The following is a 15390-nucleotide window of genomic DNA, read 5'->3' on the forward strand; positions in this document are numbered from 1 at the left end:
GAATCATTGATTGGCTGCCTCCTGCACACCCCCTACTAGGGATCAAGCCCACAACCTCGGCATGTGCCCTTGACCAAAATCGAACCTGGGTCCCTTCAGTCCACAGGCTGATGCTCCACCCACTGAGCCAAACCAGCTAGGGTGGAGCACCAGCATTTAAAAGATGTTCAGCCTGGCTGGTGTGGCTTAGTGGTTGAGTGTTGACCTATGAACCAGGAGGTCATGGTTCAATCAGGTTGGGTTACATGCCTGGGTTGCAGGCTTGATCCCCAGTAGGGGACGTGCAGGAGGCAGCTGATCAATGATTCTCATCATTGATGTTTCTCTCTCCCTCTCCCTTGCTCTCTGAAATCAATAAAAATCCTATATAATAAAAAGCTAATATGCAAATGGTCATCACAGCCTCACTCCATCATGCCTTAATGGCTCAGAAACTCAACACTGGGGAGAGGAATGGGGACCAGCCAGACTGTGGCCCGAGAGAGGGACAAGTTGCCTGCCCCGCGGTCCTGGGTGCCAATGGCTGTGCCTGCGGCTGCAGCCCAGACAAAGCCACCCGCCCACAGTCCCCTGTGACTGCAGCCAGCCAGGGCAAAGCCAGCCCGGGTCCTGAGTGCCTGCGGCCAGCCAGAGGGAGGGAAGCCCATGTGACCAGCAGGAGGAGGGAGTCCTGGGTCCTGGGTGCGGGGCAAAGCAGAGGTGATTAGGGGCGATCAGGCCAGCAGGGGAGCAGTTAGGGGAGATCAGGGAGGCAGGCAGGCGAGTGGTTAGGAGCCAGCGGTCCCAGATTGCGAGAGGCAGTTGGACATCCCCCGAGGGGTCCTGGATTGGAGAGGGTGCAGGCCGAAGGCCGGGCTGAGGGACCCTCCGCCCCCATGCACGAATTTCCTACACTGGGCCTCTACTAAATAAATAAAAGCTATTCAAAGAAAAGGAGCCTGCAGAGGAGGAGAGTCCAAGAGGCAAAAGGAAAACTAGGAATGTGGACCCAGTACTTTAAACCAAGAGTTCTTTCCAGCTGTTTGCATCTCACAGACTCTTCCTTCTGTTTCCAGGGCTCCTGAGGGCCTTACCAGAGCCTGGCACTTTGCCAGCTAGGAGCCCCAGCTGAGGCTTCTCTGGCAAGCCTTCATTGGTTCTCTGTCATTCAAGGCCCATGCTTAGTCTGGCACTCAAGGTCCTTGGGTGGGGCCCTTGCCAATCTTTCTAGCCTTCTTTTTTTTTTTTTTAATATATTTTATTGATTTTTTACAGAGAGGAAGAGAGAGAGATAGTCAGAAACATCGATGAGAGAGAAACATCGATTAGCTGCCTCCCGCACATCTCCCACTGGGGATGTGCCCGCAACCCAGGTACATGCCCTTGACCGGAATCGAACCTGGGACCTTTCAGTCCGCAGGCCGACGCTCTATCCACTGAGCCAAACCGGTTTCGGCTCTTTCTAGCCTTCTTGTCTGCCCCTGTCCCCATTCTGGATTCCAAAGCCATCCCAGGCTGCCATCAGCCTGCTTCTGTATATCTGGTGCCATTTTAATTCTCCTTAAATGTTTTTTCTGCCCCCTCCTCCTCCATGGTCTTCCTGATAGTCATCATTCAGCTTTTTGTTCAAGTGTGGCCTCCTGACTCCTTTCTGTACTCCAAAGAGAGCTGAGCTCTTACTCCTTGGGGTCCCTCCCGTCCTTCATCAGTACGATACCACTTGCCACACTTGGTGGCATTTGTTGCCAAGAAATAGAGATCGCCTCCCCAGAAGAACACAGTCACCAAACACAGATTTGCACTCTTTCAGAGGTTGGGCAACCCACATTAATAACTCCTTGAGGGCAGGAGCCATCTTATCTCTGTCCCAGTCCAGAGGTGGACTTTCAATTAAAAGAGGGAATGAACAAGTTAGAAATGACTGTTTCTGTCATTTCAGGATCATGATTTTGGCAGGAGACACGTTGCCCATTGAAGTATACTGCCATCTCCCAGTTATGTGCGAGGACCGGAATTTGCCCTATGTCTATATCCCTTCCAAGACGGTAAGGAGCACCCTCAGCTCTGATCTTGGTCAGCACTAGAGGAGAGGGTCTGGGATGGAGTCTCAGCGGCAGGCCATAGTGGAAAGTGAACTTTGGAGTTCAGATGGGCCTGGGTAGATTCTTGGTTCAGCTGCTTCCTAAGCAGGTGACTACCGGTAAGTTATCTCTCAGCACTTACATTTCCTTGTAAAATGGGAATCCCCTCCTCTGTGGCCTGTAAGAATGAAACAGAACGTATATGTGGACATGCTCTGTCAACTAACATGCTGCACCTGTGTTAGTCCTGTTAGGTGGGTGCAGTGCGTAGGAGGGGGTGTTTTAGGGATCTGGCTCCTTATCCTCACATAGCAGGAGCCAGGTCTGGAGCACAGGGAGTGGGGGATGGCAGGAAACTGCCTGAGGGGACAGCTCCTGCTGGGCTGGAGCCCTTTCACAGTTGCCATGTGGGAATGTAGGCCCAGTGTTGCTGGACTACTTGCAAGTTTGTTGAGTGTAAATGATGGCAACCAATTTTAACTGTTTTAAAAGATATTGCTGACCGAATAGCACATGTCTGTCTGCCAGATTAGGCCAGTGGGTCATACATTTGTGACTCCTTGGCATACAGGTCGTGCGGCCTTTTTTCCAAACAGCCCTTTTTCCTCTGCAGGACCTGGGTGCAGCCGCAGGCTCCAAGCGCCCCACCTGCGTGATAATGGTCAAGCCCCACGAGGAGTACCAGGAGACCTATGATGAGTGCCTGGAGGAGGTGCAAGCCCTGCCCCCGCCCGTGTGAAGGACTTGGGCAGCAACCTGGGCCCCTGCTCCAGAAGCTGTTGGGCTGGCAGGGAGCCAGCTGGCTGCCCTCTGCTGCTCACATGCACAGCATCTCCTAGTCTTCTGAGGCACATTTTTTTCCCAGGCAGCTCCAACAGCATCTTCTCCATCAGTGTTATTTCCTGTTGAGTTTCCTGGCAGTCAGTTTCAAGAATGAGGTGTGAAGGAAGTAAATGCTAAGACTAAAATGTGATGAGTCTGTGGCTGGTTTTTCTTCTTCTTCTCTTTAAATATGTTTTTATTGATTTAGAGAGAGGAAGGGGGGAGAGAAAGAGAAACATTGATCAGTTGCTTCATGTACACACCCCAACTGGGGATCAAATCCACAACCTGGGTACGTGCCCTGATCGGACCCAGGGACTTTTGGTGTGTGGGACGAAGTTCACTCAACTGAGCCACACCAGCCAGGGCTCTGTGGGTGTTTTTTAAAGCAGCAGCTGCTAGTGGAACCAAGGAGTTGGTGGGCAGGAAAGTGAAGCAGACTTTCTTGCCAGAGGACCCCAAGGACTTTAAGAGTGTGTTCAGTGCTAATGCCTGGCTGCCAGGGCTGGTGTTAGACTCTAGCTGAGAACAAACTTTGCAGCTCACTCCCAAGCTTTCACTTCCCTAGTAGGTGGAAGCTACAGATAAGGCAGCTGAGCCCAGACCCCATGGCATGAAAACCTGTAGCCTCTGTTAGGGACACTCCCATCCCTCTTCTTCCTGTTTAAGTCTTAGTGCCATTGGGAAGCTTATGGAAGCAATTTACCCACCCATACAGGACATTTTAAATAGGATTATGCAGCTAAATACAAAACCCCAGGCCATCTTTCTTACTTAGCATAATGGCCCTGGTAACCCAGTCCCTTCAAACATTTTAGACTTAAGGTATCTTCCTGCTCTCAAGGCCCAGCACAGGACTCAGTATACATAGCAACCAGGCTTCAGGTGCCTTGGAATAAACTGGAAAGAGCTTGAGCTTCATCTGGTTTAAACTCCAAGCTCTCCTTGACAAGCTGTGAGCCCTCTTGAACAAGTCATTTAATCTTCCCAAATCCCCCTGCCCTGATTTCTAACCTGGAGGTAATGAGATTTTATGTATGTAGAAACACCTTCCCCAGGGACTGAAATCTCCCAGCCTTTTTGCCTAATCAGAGATGTAGACTGGGTTCTTCCTGACAGCACTGTGGCTGGCATGGTCCCACCAGCAGCAGCAGCAGCCAGGCCATGTCAGTACCTGTGTGCAGTGCACATATAACTGCGGCAAAGGAAGGAGAAGGCCTGTGAATATATTTGCTCAAAGTTATAAAAAAATGGCATTCGGTTCTACCCCAGAGTATTTACTGGTGGATGATGGATACAGACAGTTGTAAGGCTATACAGCGGGAGAAGTGGATAGGGCGTTGGTATGGCAATTAGACCTGGCTGAGGGTAGGGATGAAAGACAGTTGCTGCCGCCACCCAAGTCCTCTGCTCCTCTGTCCATTGCTACTAAGTCCGTGGCAAATATAAACGGAGACAGCAGGAATACAGAGGCCAGCATCTCCCTGCCCTTGCAGTCAAGGAGCCAGCTGCCCAGTGCAGGTTGGTTCATCTCCCTCCTTGGCCCCTACTGTGGCACTCAGGCAATTCTGAAATGAACCACAATCCACTGAAGCCAACCACTCCAGTGAGACGGCAAGTCTCATGGGTGAAAAACATCTTTAAATAAAGTTCCTTCCAGGCAGGAGTCAAAATATGATGCGTTTCCCATCTGCTGGGTTCTGCTCCATGGGACAGTAGGGACACTTCAACCTGCAAAGAGGGGAGAACCAAGAATGTCTGAGAGGCTGGCTAGCAGGAGAGCCAAGCCAAGCAGGAGCAGAGCACAGGGAACTTACTTTCCTCCGTTAATGAGCTTGTTGAGTGCATCTCGGGAGATAACGTGGCCACAAATGAGCTTGATGGGAGGGTTGGAATCTGACGTCTGCTGGCGAAGGATGGGGCAGGCGAACACTGAGTGGTACCAGCACTTCATGCCTAGTTCAATCTCAATCTGGGGAGGCCAGCCGAGGGATGAGTCCCACTTCCTGCCGTGGCTATCCCCAGTGCCTTCTGCCCACACCTCCCTCAGCCAGGGCTCACCGGTAACTCGTCCTTGTGACTCCAGACCCCTGTGCACTGCCTCTGCTCAATCACAGCTTTGATGTTCATCAGCACGGGCAGTGCCACACAGCCAGAGGCAAAGCTGCAGAACAAAGCAAGGGCTAGAGCAGCCAGACCAAGACCCCAGCAGACAAAGGACCTGCACACTTGCCATTAGCACGGGACTCAGGTCAGGGTTCTAAGTTGGCACGTGGTCAAATCAGTCCTTGAGAATCAGGTTGCTTATAAAGTGCCACATATGTAATTACGTGTCATTCTAATGCACCCTCAAACTTGAGAACATACAAGAGAGACAAAAGGAAGATCCAGGGGGCAGGTATCGGCTCATCCAAAACACTGAAAAGTCCTTGGTGTGACGGGGACAGTGATCTGTTTGAAAGGGCCCCACTCCGCTGTCATAATGCACCCCTATAACTGGTTATCAACTGGGGCACTTGGAAATGGGACAGATTTAGACCTCACCATGATCTGGGTGGGATGGGAGCGAACCGGCTGGAGCCTTGGGTGCTAAATGGCTACGATGCAGAGGGCTGTTGTGCTGTGTGAGCGGCAGATGGTGTTCCTGCTGGAAAATACTGTCCTATAATCAGAGTCTACCACACAGTGGAGCATGAGATTTCACAGTCAAAGTAAATGCACTGTGACTCTATCTACTATGGTGTAGTGAGTGGCTCTGGGGTCAGGTCCATATGCCCTTTAAGTTAATTCATGTCTTGAGTCTCTGTTTTCTCTTCTGTGAAGTGAGTACCTCTAATCCTAGGTCACTGAGGAGTCATGAGAAGAGCATTACTGTACAGGAGCCTTCGAGTGAAAACTCTTAGAACCTGTAACTCGGTTACTCAGATCTACCAGAGAGGAAGTGGTGTTTGACAGATGAGGCTGAGAGAAGGCTTGTGCGGAGGGTCTTGTGATAATCCAGCAGTGAGGTGCAGGCAAAATGGGGTCCTCATTCAAGAGAACTTAGAAAATAGGAACCTTGACCCTGCTACTAACTTCACAGTGACCTTGGACCATAACTCTTCCTAATCTCAGTTTCTCCAACTGTGGACACAAGTAGTTTCTATCTGGAAGATGGACTTAGAGAGCCAGTTTAGGTCTGCCCCCAGCACATGGCCCAGCCTGAGTAAATTGTTTCCCTTGAAATCCAACCACTCACTCTGCCCTGCCCACAGGGCTGGCTGTACCTGACACTGAGGGGCGACTCCACAGAAAGCCCCAGCAGAGAACAAGCATCTCGGGTAAAGGTCTCACAGATCTCAGCCCAGTGGCTGGTGTCCAGGAGGTGGCAGTAGGGCGACTTCTCCAAGCCCAGCCGCAGGTATACCAGGCTCCCCATCATCACCTGGATCTCTGCAAGGCAACCAGGCGCAGCTCAGCACATGCAGGACCAGGGCACAGGAGGCAGCCGCTCCTCAGGGCTGGGTACCCAGCCCCAGGGACAGTACGGCTGTGGAAGCAGGATAGGGAGCAGGCTGAACACCAAGGCTCTGGGGTGCCTGGCCTGGCCAGGCAGGGACTGAAATGTCTTCAGGCACAACTGGTTTTCCCTAAAACCCAATGGAGCTGTCTATGTGGGACCAGGACAGGCATCACCCTGGTTCTCTTCTCATCCTTCAACTGCATCAGGGAATGAATCTCAAATCTCGGGGTGGCACTCACGTCTATTTTAGAACACTAGCTAATATCTCTTTCTAAAAAACTTTCAAGAGGCATCTAGCTAAAATTTAATAACACTGATTGGTTTTCATGTTTACCTTTTAGTAAAATGTGAATTAATAAATATGAAGGGAGCTAAAGAAAAGTTACTAGCAGTACGGTGGTTACTGATGGGGAACATCTGGAAGGTGAGACAAATGACTGAGGTTTAGAAATCCGCATGTGAAGGAAGAGGGCTCAGGCAGGGACCTGCAGAGGAGGTGCTGAGGCAGAGCAGCATGAGGGCAGGCGTGGCATGGCACACATAAACCCAGGATGATGTGTGTGTGGGTATGGCACAAAGCTGGTGATGGAGACCGGAGCTGGTTCTGAGATGAAGCTAAAAAGTGTGACAGAGACAGTGGAGGAAGAGCCTTGAGTTTGGAGTTCACCTTGGAGACAATGAAGGAGGGCTCAGAGTTCTCAGGCTAGGAGCAGCACCCTGGGTAAATGCTGACATCTGCCAGAGCCCAGCAGCATCTACTACCCTGGGCACTTACCCCGCTGGTGCAGCCGAGCAAAGGGCTGGAAGTGCCTGGCATAGCTGAGGGCCTCCAGCTGCTTGTCAGGGCCACCAGCCAGGAGGTGAATAAAGTACAGTCGGTGCAGCTTGAACTCCAGGGAGCTGTTAAGCTCAAGCAGACGCTGCCTGTGGGAGATGGCCCATCTGGAAAGAAAGGGGCCAGTTGAGTATGGAGCTGGTGGGGTGAAAGAAGAGCCCCGAGGGAGCTGGGACAGAGGGGTGGGATCCAAAAGCCTAGGTGAGGCCACAAGACAGAGCTGGAGGTATGTCAAGTACACTGGGTGAGGTAAAGACCACAGACAAGCCCTGCCCCCTGCTGTCCCACCCAAGGCCCACTTACTCCAACGCCGGTCCCAGGTCATGTTTGTGCAGAGCTTCCAGTATTCGATTCAACTCCAGGAAAGGCTGCTTGAAATCCAAGTCCACGTTCAGTGTAGATTCCTGTGGGGAGAGCATGATCCCATCACTGGATCCCGTCACTGTTTCCAAAATTCTCTGTTCTAATAAAACCTCATCTGTCTAAGACAGGCTGGAGACCTTGCATGAGGAGCTGTGGTCTCCTGCCACCCACCTGGCCCCTCTTATTTCCAATTCAGTTTTGGGAAGTTGAGTGCCACACCCTGGCCTCCCACAGGGCAGACTATACCCTCACCCAGGTAATGGAGACAGTCCCTCCCAGTCCCTGTGTGAGTAGCATGGTGAGAAATTATTCCTTTTCAATCCTCTTAATTACTTTAAGAGAAAGGATACTTTACTTTTACTGCCAGTGTGCTTTAACACCTAACAGTGCTACTCTGTCATTTTACTAATCTCCCTTTTAAGAAACTAATCATTTTACTAGTCCCCCTTGACTCAGAACACTGCCTGGCAACCAACCCTACTTAGAAATTAATTACTTCAGTTTTCACTGTATCTATTTTTAATTTTTTAATTTATTGATTGATTTTAGAGAGGCGGGGAGAGAGACATCGATTTGTTGTTCCACTTATTTATGCATTCATTGGTTGATTTTTATATGTACCCTGACCAGGGATCAAACCCACAACCTTGGTGTATCAGGAAAATGCTCTCTAACCAACTGAGCTCCCTGGCCAGGGCTCAACGAGCTCCTTTCTATTTATGGCAGGAGACCTGATTTCCTTTCTAACATAAATTTATTTCAATAATAACAGGAATGTATTATAAAAGAAACTATTGCCCTGACCGGTTTGGCTCAGTGGATAGAGCATCGGCCTGTGGACTTAAGGGTCCCGGGTTCGATTCCAGTCAAGGGCATGTACCTTGGTTGCGGGCACATCCCCAGTGGGGAGTGTGCAGGAGGCAGCTGATCGATGTTTCTAACTCTCTATCCCTCACCCTTCCTCTCTGTAAAAAATCAATAAAATATATTTTTTTAAAAAAACTATTGAGTAGAAAACAGAACAGGCAGGTCCCAGCACCTTCCCCACCGAGCCATTACCTGGCACAGCTCCTCGGCCACGCTGAGCATGCCCTGCTGGTACAGGTGCTCCACGATGGCCATCTGCAGGATCTGTTGCTGCTTCTCCCGGGAGTCCCACACTGCATCGGAGACTACACCGCAAACCTCAGAGTCAAAGTTCTGACAAGGACGAGAGACAGGGCCCTGTGACTCAGCACTCGCATTCCCCACACTTGCTTTCCTGATAAGCCCTAGGACATACCAACTCCAGGTGTCCCTGTCTCCACTCCAGGTGTCCACACACTCACCCTGTCAATGGCTTTGCCCACTCGGGAGACACTGCTGTGAATGTCTTTGTGGTCTGAAGCCAGTTTCTGCACGGTGTCTTTGATCTTCCGGCAACACTGGGACATCACCAAGGAGAGGGTGGCTGAGAGAGGGGTCCCCTGGAGGGCTGCAAAGAAACATTAGCAGTGAGTCAGAACACAGGAACAGAACTTGTCCCTGTTTCGTCTACCCACAGAGGCCCAGGAGGCAGCCCTGAACTCCAGAGTGACTCAGCTTCTGACTCTAGCTAGTTTGGCCTGCGGACTGAAGGGTCCTGGGTTTTATTCTGGTCAAGGGCTCATGCCTGGGTTGTAGGCTCCATCCCCAGTAGGGGGCGTGCAGGAAGCAGCCAATCAATGATTCTCTCTCATCCTTGGCTCTCTCCAACGTCTCTCTTTCCCTTCCTCTCTAAAATCAATAAAAATATATTTTTAAAAAGGCTCAGCTTCTATTTCAGGTCCTGTCAATTTTAAACTGCATGACTTCATTTCTGTCTTCATTTCCTCATCTATAAAATGGGGGAGATAGCACCAGCTTGTAGGTTGCTGTGAACTGAAGATGATTTGGCACTTACTATGGGTAAGTACTTTATTTTGGCTCATTTAATCCTCACCCTCGTGCTGTGCAGTGGGCACTATTAACGTCCTGTCCTATAGCTGAGGCAGTACCTTGCCAGGTGACACAGCAGTGATAGATTTAAAGTCTGTGCTCCTCCCTACCACACTGATGGCTCTTGATTATCTTGAGTGAGATGCCCTGTGTGAGAAGGCTTTGAACCTTAAAACATTGTCCTCACATTAATGCCTCTTATCAACTAGAGGACACCAAGTGGGCCAGGGGCTGCCAGGGAAGCTCAGGGATTCCTGGCTCAGGACTCCAGCTTGAAGTGGTTTCTACCTCATGGCCGGGGTACAGCCAGACCAACCACCAAGAGCAGGTGAGACTTGGAGAAGAGAGCAAACTGGGCATTGGACCCGTCTTCAGGCCCAGCATCTATGCCACTTCTCTAGTTGCATCACCTCGGTTCAGGGAAGGAATGTGACCAGAGAGGGCCAGGGAGACTTGCAGCTCCAAGAGCAGAAGCCCTGGAAGAGAGATGCATTCTGCCAGGCTGCTGAACAAACAAAATGTGAACAGGAGCCGTTGGAGCACGTGGGCATCTCGGGGGAGCAGGCTCTGAGAATGAAGCCAGTGTGGACTGAGGGATCATACGGGTACCTGAATGCAGCTGGGCCTGGACCCTTCAGTTACCTGAGCCCATAAATCCAGCTCCGTTTGGTTTGTGTGTATGTTTGTTTACACTAGTCTGAGCTGGGTTTCTGTCCTTATAAGTGAATGAGTCCTGAAAAATACAAAAAGGAGGTGGTGGCTGGGCCACCCATCTACCCCAGGAAGACACTCCACTGCCAGCATCAGCACTGCTCTCCAAAAGCCCAGCTTGCCACTCTTTTCTCGCATTTTGCTCCCCGCAGGTCACAGAGGGCCACCCTGCACATTCTCTAGCCTCATCTCCTTTAGAACAAAGCAACACTCTTAAGAAACCAAAGCCTTTTTAACCTGGAATCCCCCAATTTCCACTGCCAAGGACCCCACAGACAACCATTAGTCCTGACAAATCCCCATCTGAGAAGAAACCCTCTCCCTGTGAACACACTGCAGCCATAGCCACCTGTTAACCAAGAGTACAGACAGTGTAAATGAGTTTTGGACCAGCAAAAGAAAAGTGTTTCTTCTACACAGTTAACAGAGTCCATCAAAAGCATGGCACAACCGCCCTGGCTGGTGTGACTCAGTTGGAGTGTCATCCTGTGTACCAAAAGGTGGTGGGTTCAATCCCCACCACCCAGGGCACATACCTAGGTTGCACGTTCGATCCCCGGTCAGGGTGTGTGTAGGAGGTACCCAATCAATCTCTCTTTCCCTTCCTCCCTCTGAAATCAATTAAAAAAAAAAAAAAAAGCATGGCACAACCACATAATGGTAAGAGAATGGGGCAGAATCCCTATATACTGATACAGAATACTCCCCAAGACAGACTGTGTAGGGGAAAGAGCAAGGTGCAGGAAACTATGTGCTTTATGTTCCCTGTGTGTGAAAAAAAGGAGGGGGTGTAAACACTTCTACATGACATCTACATGTGCACACAGATGCTGCATAGAAGGGCACCTGAGAAACAGAATGGGATGACTATTGGAGAGAGGCACACAGAAATCGGGAATCAGGGGTGAAAGGGAGACACTTTTCACTCTCAGCCTTTTTGACCTCAAAGTCTTTTCCATGTGCATACATTCATTTTTTAAAATCTTTATTGTTGAAAGTATTACATATGTCCCCCTTTTTCCCCCCATTGACCCCTTCTAGCCCACACCCACCTGCATGCATTCTTTAAGAAATAAAAAGGAAACAGACTCTACTTTGTAGATTTGTTTTTCTCAGTGGTACTAAGTATAGCAACTCTGAAAATACTCTCTATATATTATAGAAATTGAGCAGATGAGAAATGTATCAGTAGTCAGTCTTCTCACTGTTGGAAAAGAGAAATGCAGCTATGAATGGGGGAGTCTGGGAAGAACTCTGTGATACAGAATTATAATTGAAGGCATCATTGTAAATGCATTGCCTACAATATACTAAGACAGATGGATGGATGGGAAGGAAGGAAAAAGATCTATTTGCTAAAAAAAAACCTAAAAACAATGACACCCCAGTAACAACCTAGATCATGGTTTCCAAATACCATTTCCCACCAAAAGAACCATGGCTATTTGCAAAAATTACTGATTCCAGGTAATATCTTATTGTGCCAGAAAATAAGGGAGTGCTGAAAAAAAATAACAAGTAATAAATTTAAAAGATAAAAAAGGACACAGAGGTGAAAGAAGAGTGCTGAGATAATTGAATATTCACACGTAAACGAATTAAGCTGAACCTTACACCATACACAAAAATTAACTCAAAATGGATCAAAGAGCAAGTGTAAAAGCCTAAACTATAAAACTCAGACAAAACAGAGGTGTAAATCTTCATGATCATGGATTGGGCAGTGGTTTCTTAGATATGACAATAAAAGCATAAGCAACCAAAGAAAAAATAAAGTGAACTTTATCAATATTAAAAACTTTTGTGCTTTGACTGTCGAACCTCAAAGGGAAGGCAGGGGAGGTAGGTGGCTGGGAAGAGATCAACCAAAGAACTTGTATACATATATGCATAACCCATGGACACTGACAATAGGGTGGTGAAGGCCTGGGCCCAGGGGCAGGGTGGGCTAGAAGGGATCAATAGGGGGAAAAAGGGGACATATGTAATACTTTCAACAATAAAGATTAAAACACGACAAAGAAACAACAAACAAAAATAATAATAAAGAGTACCATTTGTTCATAAAAAAAAACAAAACAACTTTTGTGCTTCACACAACACTATCAAGGTGAGAACAACCCGGGCATGTGCCCTGACTGGAAATCAAACAGTGATCTCCTGGTTCATGGGTCAACACTCACCCACTGAGTCACATCAGCTAGGCTATAATTTATTTATTTATTTATTTATTTATTTATTTATTTAAAATATATTTCTTTATTGATTTCAGAGAGGAAGGGAGAAGGAGAGATAGAAACATCAATGATGAGAGAGAATCATTGATTGGCTGCCTCCTGCACACCCCCTACTGGGGAACGAGCCTGCAACCCAGGCATGTGCCCTTGGCTGGAATCGAACTTGGGACCTTTCAGTCCGCAGGCTGACGCTCTATCCACTGAGCCAAGCCAGCTAGGGCAAATTTATTTATTTTTTTTAAAGGGGAAAAAGTTTAATGAGTTACCATATGACACAGCACAGAAAAAAGTAGCTATTCACTCTACAACAGGGATGAACCTTGAAAACATTATGCTAAGTGAAAGAATACAAAATGCCACATATTGTCTGGTTCCATTTATTTTTTTTATTTTAATCTTCACCTGAGGATATTTTTGCCATTGATTTCTCAAGAGAGCGGGAGGGAGGAGGGGAGGAGAGAGAGAGAAAGAAACATCTATGTGAGAGACACACATCCACTGGTTGCCTCCCACTTGATGCGCCTCTATGGGGGCTGGTGAACCTGCAACCTGCAACTGAGGTATGTGTCCTTGACTGGGAATTGAACCTGCCACCCTCCAGTCACAGGCAGCTGTTCTAACCAATGAGAAAAACCGGCCAGGGCTGTACAATTCCATTTATATGATGTGTCCAGAATAGGTAAGTCCATAGAAAGCAGATTAGTGGTTGCCAGGGGCTAGGGGAGAGGGAGGAATGGAGGAGTTATTATCTCTTTTGGGGGTGATAAAAATGTTCTGAAATTACATGGTAATAATGTTTGTACAACTCTATAAATACACTAAAATCACCAAACTGTACCCTTTAAAGGGTTTTTGTTTTTGTTTTTTTTATATGAATCAGCTCGATTTTTTTTTTTTTAAAAAAGGACATAGTAGGGAATACCTCTGGGCAAATCTAACACAATTTGAGCATCAAAATGTATAACAATAATGCAGTATAACCCATTGAATAAGAATTCTAATTATAAATAACTATATATAACTATATAACTATATAACTATATAACTATATATATATATATATATATATATGTATGTATATATATATATACATATATGTAGTTACATAGGCTAATGAAATATACATTTGTTCTTTGACATTTGGACATTTAACTTCCCTGCATTTCAGGGAAATTACTGTGTGTTTTGAGGACAAAAGGAAGGAGTGGGATCTCCTTAATAAGTGGTTTCCATGGGAAAAAAGCAAGACTGCCATTTTTGACGGAAATCAATATATGTATATGAAAGGAAAGTTTCTTATAGTTGAATGCCAAGGAATAAATATATAAGGAATGATAGAGCAGGAAAAGTCACCCTGTTATTAAGTAGCTTTGGGGTATCCTAGGACCAAAGGGAGGCAGGAATGGGGCTCTGGGGTTGAGGGGGGGATGGACACCCACCTGCACTGGCCAGCTCAGCCCGAAGCTGTCCTACGTAATGCAGCAGCTCCTCCAGGCTCTGCTCACAGTGCTGCCCGTAGGTCAGGAACTTCTGCAGGACCTTGTCCACCTCTCTCTCCACGCTCTCACACTGCTCCATGGTGGCCTCTGCCTGGGGGCAGGAGGAGGGTCCAGTGTCAAGCCCCACCTGGGGACACAGTGGGGAGGGCTCCCGGATCCCCCTTACCACACCCATATCATATAGCAATGCTCAGAACCGCCCAGCGTAACATATCTGTCCACAGCTCCATCCCCCTAGCCAGGGTGCCCAGTGGAGTGTGTAGGCAGGTGTGAGGGCAGGGGGTTTTTGAATCATGGTGAGAAAACTCTGTTTCCAACTGTTTTCACTCTACAATCCTTGCTCATCTCTCCCTCCCGTTTTTAATGTTTTTACTGATTTTGAGAGAGAGGAAGAGAGAGAAACATCTATGAGATCTATGAGAGAGGAACATCAACCAGCTGCCTCCTGCACGCCCCTTACTGGGGATCAAGCCTGAAATCTGGGCATGTGCCCTGACGGGAATGGAAAAGGTGATCCCCATGGTTCAAAGGTCGATGCCACACCGGCCAGGCCACACAAGCCATCTTTCCCTTCCTTGACTACATTCACTTTATTTCTGCCTCAGGGCCTTTGCACTGGCTGTTCCCTCTGCCTGGAACACTCTTCTCCCAAATCTGTTCCATGTTTGGCTCCTTGAAGTCTCAAACTTCATCCCTTCAGAGATGGTCTCCTAGACCCAGTACCCCTCTGCCCCACCCCCACCCATTCACTCTATCATCTCACCCTGTTCCTTTTCTTCCTTACAGATCTCTAGTTGAAGTTTCCTTTTTTTTTAATATACTTTTTTTTTTTTAATTTCAGAGAGGAAGGGAGAGATAGAAACACCAGTGATGAGAGAGAATAATTGGTCGGCTGCCTCCTGCACGCCCCCTACTGGGGATTGAGCCCACAACCCGGGTATGTGCACGGACTGGGAAAGGAACCTGGAACCCTTCAGTCCGCAGCCCGACGCTCCATCCCTGAGCCAAACCCGCTAGGGCTGGTTGAAGTTTCCATCTTTCTTTTGTCATTAACCAAAACTGAGGGGGCGAAAAGGCCCACTATTTTCCCTGGAATACAGCCCCTGCTGGGAGTTTCACCTGCGTTAACGCAAATGACTGTCAAACTCTTACTCATGCTCCACAAGACCCTGACCTAATGCCCTGCCTGGCCCCTCAGCCCAGCCGGGTCCCAGCCGGTCGCACTAGGGCGGGACGTCTGAGTTCGAGCGATTCCGCCGACAGAAGCGGTTCCTCGCGTGTCCTGGGAGTCTGTGGGGCTCCAGTTCTCGGCCGGGGCCCACGACACGGAGCAAACAAGTCCAGGGGCGGACTGGGGCGGAGACTTAGTCGGGGGGCTTCGGGGGAGGCGGGAGGCCTGGGAGCC

At 48.5% G+C, this 15390-nt stretch overlaps 2 protein-coding genes across 4 annotated transcripts in view; one reads left to right on the forward strand and one right to left on the reverse strand.

The window, feature by feature from the left end:
* Nucleotides 1-3033, forward strand: part of NHP2 (NHP2 ribonucleoprotein) — a 5098-nt gene extending 2065 nt beyond the window's left edge. Inside the window, exons 3-4 of the mRNA XM_005865475.2 lie at nt 1919-2024; nt 2674-3033. Coding sequence (XP_005865537.1) covers nt 1919-2024; nt 2674-2799 — 232 coding nt within the window. The 3' untranslated portion in view covers nt 2800-3033. The remainder of the gene's footprint in view (nt 1-1918; nt 2025-2673) is intronic.
* A 1055-nt stretch (nt 3034-4088) lies between these two features.
* On the reverse strand, nt 4089-15384 carry RMND5B (required for meiotic nuclear division 5 homolog B). 3 transcript variants are annotated; one of them, XM_014539052.1, is made up of 10 exons: nt 15210-15384; nt 13926-14076; nt 8911-9056; nt 8642-8782; nt 7523-7623; nt 7160-7326; nt 6149-6314; nt 4944-5046; nt 4700-4854; nt 4089-4613 (listed from the first exon to the last, which is right to left on the reverse strand). In XM_014539052.1, the coding sequence occupies exons 2-10, from the start codon at nt 14062-14064 to the stop codon at nt 4550-4552; spliced, it is 1182 nt and encodes a 393-aa protein (XP_014394538.1). In that variant the 5' UTR covers nt 14065-14076; nt 15210-15384; the 3' UTR covers nt 4089-4549. The 3 variants fall into 3 exon arrangements, with proteins under 3 accessions (XP_014394538.1, XP_014394537.1, XP_005865540.1); XM_014539051.1 differs by having other exon boundaries at nt 15160-15384; XM_005865478.2 differs by having other exon boundaries at nt 15138-15384.
* Nucleotides 15385-15390: the final 6 nt, after the last annotated feature.

Source organism: Myotis brandtii, unplaced genomic scaffold (assembly GCF_000412655.1).
Source record: "Myotis brandtii unplaced genomic scaffold, ASM41265v1 scaffold208, whole genome shotgun sequence".
NCBI classification, from domain to species: domain Eukaryota; kingdom Metazoa; phylum Chordata; class Mammalia; order Chiroptera; family Vespertilionidae; genus Myotis; species Myotis brandtii.

Bases quoted from the DNA above. Each gene is read 5' to 3' on its own strand.
- RMND5B (XM_014539052.1), bottom strand. From the start codon at position 14,064: ATGGAGCAGTGTGAGAGCGTGGAGAGAGAGGTGGACAAGGTCCTGCAG. The intron at 7,327-7,522 runs GTAAGTGGGCCT...CTTTCTTTCCAG, and splicing joins GACCTGGGACCGGCGTTGGA to ATGGGCCATCTCCCACAGGC. The intron at 5,047-6,148 runs GTACAGCCAGCC...TTTGTTCTGCAG, and splicing joins GAGTCGCCCCTCAGTGTCAG to CTTTGCCTCTGGCTGTGTGG.